Source organism: Anabrus simplex, chromosome 1 (genome assembly GCF_040414725.1).
Source record: "Anabrus simplex isolate iqAnaSimp1 chromosome 1, ASM4041472v1, whole genome shotgun sequence".
Taxonomy (NCBI): domain Eukaryota; kingdom Metazoa; phylum Arthropoda; class Insecta; order Orthoptera; family Tettigoniidae; genus Anabrus; species Anabrus simplex.
In genome coordinates this window covers 1,627,589,925-1,627,598,061 of record NC_090265.1, presented here as the reverse complement: position 1 = coordinate 1,627,598,061, position 8,137 = coordinate 1,627,589,925, and the positions used below count along the sequence as shown (strand labels likewise).

The 8,137-nt window shown below is 43.8% G+C and overlaps 1 protein-coding gene across 1 annotated transcript in view; it reads left to right on the top strand.

Moving 5' to 3' along the window:
* The first annotated feature begins 418 nt into the window (after window positions 1-418).
* The window catches only part of LOC136858608 (zinc finger protein 260), a 225,187-nt gene continuing 217,468 nt past the window's right edge, over window positions 419-8,137 (top strand). The window contains exon 1 of the mRNA XM_067138297.2: window positions 419-722. Coding sequence (XP_066994398.2) covers window positions 573-722 — 150 coding nt within the window. The 5' untranslated portion in view covers window positions 419-572. The remainder of the gene's footprint in view (window positions 723-8,137) is intronic.

The following is an 8,137-nucleotide window of genomic DNA, read 5'->3' as shown; positions in this document are numbered from 1 at the left end:
GACCGCGCATTCTTCTTTACTTTATAGTTACTGCAGCCAAACACAGCATATACCTTTCCTCTCATGTTGAGAGAAGATATCTAGGAATGGCACACGCTACTATTTAATTATGTCAGCTCACTGAAAACGCATAAATAACACCAAAAACTTCACACTCAAACACACGTGCTCTTATGACAGAATCAGTAGTTCTCAGGTCAATCCGCTAGAGTGTGCTCTAATAGCTGTCCCTCGATATATCGCTGAGTGGCGCGTATTGTCTCTACTGTATTTGCTAAGACCATTGCCAGAAGAAGAACAACTTTAAATTCCTTTCCGTACTACCGGCTGGTAATTGGAATTGTATAGCGTTGCCTACACTGACGGAGGTTGTTTTTGTTATGAGGAGCTGAAAAGCTCTGTTTTGCCATGAGCGAGAGTAGGGATTTTAAAAGGTTGTTTACAGTTGTATTACAAATGAAGTAGTGTGTTACAAGAAATAAATTGTGATTGACAAGAAAGTTTTTGTGTTTTTTGCAATGAGCCGAATGATTTAGTACTTATGTCCTGGAAATACGATAGTGATAGGAGTAATGGCCAGTGTTGGTTGTTCTTCGGACTTCAATGAACTGTGCCGTCTCTGTGCAGCAAAGACTAGTATTCTTCTAGGGCTTCATATCTTTGAACGAGAAGGAGACGTGCGGCAAATATTTAAGAAGATTACTGAATGTTTGCCTGTACAGGTAATGCGTAAAATTGTATCCCTTTGCAGAATAGGTTTTTTTCTTATTTCCTAACCTCACTTTTCTACTTTATAATAATAAATTCATACTCCAAGGTAGCCTACTTTGGCTCTATATGTTATGATTCACACTGTGTGATGTAGCTCATTTTGAAGAGGGTGAAATGTATTTGTGAGGGGTATTTCTGCACAACGGTAGGCCTATACACTTATTACATGATGTAGGAAGAGATAGACGAGAAATGGTTAGAGTACCATGCTTATCACGTTAGTACAGTAGGTACCTGTACTTGTGATGTTTAGGATTTGACAAAAGAAGAATAGGAGAGGGTAGCCTATGGAATCTTGACTCATATTAGTATTTTACTTCAGTGATCATTCCTCTGACTCTTGAATATGATGATTTTTAATTAAACCTTATGTATGACTCAAGTTCTGCTATGTTATGACTTAAAACACTTGGAGCATCTGTTCTTGTTTCCTGGTAGGATTTTTGAACAAGAACGCTATGAACTGAAAGAGTCTTTATGTATTTTTCTACTTCTTTCCATAGATCTTTCTAAAATTCAGAATTGAGCAGCATTCTAGAATGGGGGCATGTAAAATATTACTTGTCAAGATGAGTTTTGTATGTATGCATGTATGTTGGATATTCAGCCCAAAGGCTGGTTTGATCCTCCACAGCTGTGCCAACAGCTGTCATAGATGACCTGGGCGACACTGAAGAGGCATAAGAGGGAAATGAGGAGTAAGGTAGTTTCCTGTTGCTTTCCTCCCCGAGCCAGATTTTGCTCACATATCAGTCTGCCAAGCCCACTGAAATGCATGCACCAGCTGACTGTATTAGTGATATTTTCATATCATTCATACCAGGGACTGCCTGCATAAGGAGTGGTACTAGCATCGCTCATACCTCAGTCACTTTCATTTTGTCAAAGCCAAGGATGAGACTGAGACAGGTCAATGAAAGTGACAAATTTATTCTAGCCCATACAAGAAGACATAGTGCACTGTAAACACACATGTCACCAGCACGTAGAAGTACTGTCCATGTTCACCAACCTTAGTCGAGGTAGAAGTTCAGTATGACTTACATTACTTTCATAGCATGATAAGGATGTAATATGTTCAAAGATCAGTATGACTTACATTACTTTCATAGCATGATAAGGATGTAATATGTTCCAAGACCCTACCCTAACGTATCAAAGCCAATGGAGGTGACACACGTGATACTAGAAGCCTAGGGCCACTTCGCGGCTTCTAACCTGGTGGCTTACGCCCCCAGACCCCCTTTGCTTGATCCAGACCAATGGCTTTGTCACTAACCTACCCTAACGAATCCAGACCTATTGTTTTGTCACTAACCTACCCTAATGTACCCAGACCAATGGAAGTGTCACGCAGGATACTAGAGGCCTAGGGCTGCTTTGCGGCTTCTAACGTGGGGGCTTACGCCCGCAGACCCCCTTTGCTTAATCCAGACCAATGAGTTTGTCATTATCCTACCTTAACCAATCCAGACCAATGGCTTTGTCAGTAACCTATCCTAACCAATGCAGACAAATGGCTTTGTCACTAACCTACCCTAACGTATCCAGACCAGTTGTTTTGTCACTAACCTACCCTAACGTATCCAGACCAATGGCTTTGTCACCGTACAAGATTCGTAAATTCAAAGGTAGCGCCGCTGCACTAGGACTAGTTGTTTAGATGAACAGTTGGCAGCCCTGTCCACCGCAAATCACGACCATCGCGGGAAGTGAGCGAGAGAGAAACAAGTGACAGTGCAATTGTGCCTAGATGCGTAGAATTTAAGGAAGTAGAATTTAAGTAAATCTTTCTTGGAATTCCTTTCAGAGGAGAGATGTGTTCATTGCAATGTCCTGGAACCCACCATCCCGCGCCAAAAACTACATTTACTTTTATAACCTAAGGAAGAGTAGCATTTGCCATTGTCCATTGCTAAACTATAAATGTGCATTCCTATTGGCCAATGTAAAGTTGCATGTGACGTTATTCACGTCAATCATAATAACTAGATTGTATTACCAACCCTGGCAGAATGAAAACACAAAGAAACAGGACATATAAAGGAAACAGTGCTGAATACAGGATAGGAAAGATTTTATATCAAACCTTAATGCAGGGGAGAGTACAGTGCCACAGTGGCAGCAAGGAATTCGTTCACTCTCTTTTCTAGGGGGAAGGAGCTTTTGAACAAGGAAAGAGGCCTAATGTTGCTTTGTAGCGGCTCTAAACTGGAGGCTTACACCCCCAGACCCCATTTGCTTGTCCCCAAATTACTGGTCTTGTCCACCCACTACCCCAACCTATCCAGAGCAGTGGTCTTGTCCATCCCTACCCTAACCTCTCCAGACCAATGGTTTTGTACACCCCTACCCCGACCAATCCAGACAAGTGATCTTGTCCGGGGCAATGGTGTTTACACAGGAAAGTAGAGGCCTAATGCTGCTTTGCGGCAGCTCTAGCCTGGGGGCTTACACCCCCAAACCCCCTGTATTGTAGTTCTTAACTAGAGAGGTTGACAGCCTTGTCGACTGCCCCGACCATGTCCTCCGCAGGAAAGCAGTGAGAAGTAAACAAAAGACAGTCTCTTCGCGTGGAGCCGAGGCACTAATATTGGTGAGCACGAAGAGTGGTATTGATGATGTATGTACAGTAGATTACCTGAAAATGCTTGTAGAGTAAGGATGTGTTCTTTACCAATGCTAGAATCCCATCCCCAGAAGGAACTTACTTTTATAACCAAACACAGAAAAATGTTCCAGCATTACCCATAAAGGTCTGTTGTACATTCAGTACTACTGGATGATTTCTGTAAACATCATGACGCTTTCATAATTAAATTGAATTAGACGTAATAGCCAACTTCGTGTCGCTAATGAATCATAAGAAAACATTTTGTAACCTCAAATGCATTGCAGGCACCAACAGTGTGGTCCAGTGGCTAACACAAAACAGAGAACCCGCTTAACACCCCTGACCTGTTAGTCCAATGGGCTTTTCTCAGTAGCCAGGACATGTGCAAACCAATGAAGGAAACTACAAATGTATTTCCTTTAGCAGTTGATAGCATATAACGGCACTCCCTATCAGCACTCTGCAGTTGGTAGCATCTAATGACACTCCCTTTGAGCTCTCTGGTAACTAACAACACTCCTATGGGCACTCTTGTGAACTAACAACAAAAGAGCATTACCCTGCGCAGAGCCTCCATCTTTACTCTTCTGTGTTCCTGTGCTAGAATTATTGTACCCAGAATTGTTCTTTGGTCGTGTTTACCATCAAGTTCTACTAGTAAAATGGAAAATGTAATGACTGGAAAACGGATTTTTCCATTAAGTTATCGTGCGAGTTAACAGTAAGATTTTGGTTATGCTGTAGGCCTACTCCAAATGAGAAAAAAATCGGGAGCCAGAAAATTTGTTAGGAAACATGCATAAAAATGTTGTATGAAGTATTAGACCTAACTGGTTTAATTTCTTCACCTTCAGCCATCACCATTGTTTCCTTGTTATTCGTGCCTCCTAACAAGTATATCTCCTTCTATGAGAAATACCAGTGCTCTGCTGGTTTTGTGATTTAAGTATCACAAGTACTGCGTTTCATTGTAATTACTCTTAAATCGCATTCACTGTTATAGGCACTGTGCTTAATGGGCGTAAATCTGGTCTTGGCACCAACAAATGTATTAAATCTCAAACAATGCTTACTACGTACTAGTACTGCACAGAAATAATGTAATAGAGAAAAGTCTGGCTTATTAGTGCAGGAGTGGGAAAACTTCTCAAATAACTGAGTTGCCTTCAAATTTGGATTTATAAATTACAATTAGAATATCCTTCCCTGTGAACCGTGTGACTTCGCTGTGGTGGGGAGGCTTGGGCCATAGCTGAGCTGTAGGTACAGACATATTGTATGAGTATCTGTTGAGAGACCAGACTAACAAATGGTTCATCAAAAGGAGGGTAGCAGCCTTTTGGAAGTTACAAAGTCGACAGTCTGAATGACTGATATGGCCATGTAATAATATTTAAGTTAACATGGTTTAGCTATGGTGATACTGCTACATGCCTGAAAGAAACGGGAAACTACAGCTGTAACTGACTCCCGAGGACATGCAGCTCTCTCTGTATGAATGAATGATGTACTGATATTGGCTTTCTTTCCCAGGTAAAATATATCGGAGGTAAAATAGTCCCCCATTCGGATCTCCAGTTGGGGGACTTCACGAGAGGGGGCAATCATCAGGAAGATTTAATACTGATGTTCTGCAAGTTGGAGTGTGGAATGTTAGAAGTTTGAATCATTGAGGTGTCGTAGAAAATCATAAAAGAGAAATGGATAGACTAAAGTTAGATGTAGTTGTTAGAAGTGACGTACGTTGGCAGGTAGAGAAGCATTTTTGGTCAGGCGACTACAGAATTGTCACCACAAAATCAAAGAGGAGAAATGCAAGATTTGGTTTAATAATGAATAAGAAAATAGGGTGGAGGGTAAGCTACTACTACCAGCATAGTGAACGGATTATTATTGTCAAGATAGACACCAAGCCAGTGCCCATTACAATAGTACAGGTCTAAGAAATCAAAAGAATACCCCCTCTAAGGACACCCTGACCTTGACGTCGGTGTGGGGGCTTGTGTACTTGTTGATCCTGAGGGCTGTGCCAGCTCAGGGTTACCCATGCTGGATTGGCCTCATTGTAGGGCCAGACTAACAAGGTGTCCCCCGAGTTGCCTGAGAGGTGTCTTTGCTCTTTATTCTTCATCACTATTCTACCCTTCTATTCTCATCTTCTTAAATTTCATTCCTCTTCCTGTCTGGCCACCCTCTCTGCCTTGGGTAGAATAGGTTAGTACGGAAGTTTTATCCTCCCCTAGTCACAAGTTTCGGGTCGTGGCGAGGTGATGCATGGCTACTGGGTGAGTAGTTCCTAGTGACCCCCTCCAGATACCGGGCGCCCTCTGGAGTATATAGCCTTGCCTTCGGTACATCTCCTTGGCTCTGCCGAAGGTCGACTTCATGTTTCTGGAGTATTCGTGAGACCAAAAAATGGAACCTCTCTCTTCTCTTTCAACTAATCCAAAGGGTGGCACCCTTCAAAAAACGGCATCAAAAATAGGTAAGAAACGTAAGCGGTATACTCCAGTTCCAGTGGATTATGTAAGTATCTGTATAGTATGTAAGTGACGTCTTCCTCGATTCCTGGTTGCTTACAGGGTCGATGGTAAGAGTTTTGTTGATGAATGTCCTTTCATGATCAGCAATTCCATCGAAGAAATTGTTGCTGGTGAAGTTGACGAGATGCGCAAGCTCCGTGATGGATCCGTACTTATCAAGACATCTACGGCTGAATAGTCCAGATGGCTACTTAAAGCCAAGTTATTCGGAAAGGTAGAGGTGAAAATCAAGAAGCACCAAACCCTTAACTCTTGCAAGAGAGTTATATTCCACAGGGATTTGGTTAAGTCTTCCGATGATACAATGATCCGGTACCTAGCATGTCAGGGTGTAACCGACTTGAAGAGGTGTGTGCGTGATAAGCTACTCGATACGGGTGCTTTCATCCTTACCTTCGACGCCGAGACCATACCTGAACAGATAAAAGTGGCAGTGTATCGTCTGACCGTTTGTCCGTATATTTCGGCACCTATGAGGTGCTATAACTGTCAAAAGTTTGGCCGCACCTCATTGCAATGTACAGGTTCGACGAGCTGAAAAGTGTGTGGGGAGTGTGAGCATGCTGGGGTTGACTGCACACCATCACCGGTGTGCGTCAACTGCCCAGGTGCGCATGCTCCAATCTCCAAGGAGTGCCCCAAATTCAAGCGGAAGAAGAAGATCCAGGAGATAAAAACGCTGGACAGGCTATCTTATCCAGACGCCCGGAGGAAGTTCAAATCCATGGCTGCTCTGGAGTTCTACATCTCCTTCGCTGAAAAGGTCGCAAATGTGCGTATCACTCCACAGAGTTTTGTACAGAACACCAGTACTGAAAATTCATTGAAAAGTCAAAGCCAGCAACAAAATGCAATAACTAAAGAAACTGGAGAATCAATACGTGAAGCATCGAAAAGTGCGTTACTGTCGACGTTGCCTGGGAAGGGTCCTTCCCAGGAACGTTCGGCTGGGAAGTCCTCCCCCAACTGAGCGGGGGGGAAAGACTTCCCCAAATAGGGCTGGAAAGTTCAGCCCTCCTTCCAATGTCCAGACTAAAAAGGAGGAGAAGGTGTAGCCACAAAGCTCCCTTAAGAAATTGGAGAAGAAGCCTTCTCCAACTCAATCGGGGTTCACAGGATCCCCGAAGAAATCCGGCAAGCCATCTGCCGGCTCTCCTCTGAAAAAGACAGAACCGGTGGGCAAGAGCGAGAGGGCCCGATGCCCTCTTGTTCGATCACTTTCTGGAGAACCTAGTTCTCCCAGGAAGAAAGCCCACTGTTCCCGATCAATGAGATCACTGTCCGCTGAGTGTCCAGTCACTGCGCCTCCTCCTTCTGAGGAGACAATGGAGACTGAACCACTCATTGTCGTGGATGGTGATTGTGACAAAAACGATACCGACAAAGACGGCAGAACCTGGCAGGTAGTGGACCGAACGAAGGGCAAGAAATTGCTCTGAATTCGAAGCTTTACCTATCCACACAATGGCACTATTGCAGTGGAACTGCAGTAGTTACCACTGTCGCCTAGCTGAGTTACGTCAGTTGATATCCGTCTATGCGGCCTCCATAGTCTGTCTACAGGAATCTCATTTGATACCTGGACACGACACGACTATGAGAGAGTATCGTTTTTATTCCAAAGACAGAGTAGCTGTGAATGACCCTGTACCCTAGTTCGCTCCGACGTCTTCAGTGAAGAAGTACCGCTCCGTACTCGGCTAGATGCAGTTGCAGTTCGCACTCCATTGCCAGTAATGACAACGGTTTGCAATGTGTACATTCCACCAGATTATAACCTTGAAATGGATGCACTACAAAATTTGATCATTCAGTTGCCTCTTCCTTTCCTTATGCTGGGGGACGTGAACGCCCATAACATACTATGGGGTTCTCCGTCTTCCTGTTCTGGAGGGAGGATGCTCGAGCGAATGATCAACCTGTTTGATCTTTGCGTACTTAATACAGGGGAACCGACACATTTCAGCAGCGCACATGGCACATTCTCACACCTGGATGTCACTTTGTGCAGCCGTGCGCTAGTTTCCCTGCTACTGTGGCAAGTACACGACGACCTGTGTGATAGTGACCACTTCTCGATAATTCTATCTCTCTTGAATCAAAGACAGTCCGAAGTACCCAAGTGCTGGTTATTTCGGCGGGCAAATTGGCCAGAATTTACGAAACATGCAGTGATGGCTGATGATATGCTAGAGGTCTGTTGACGACC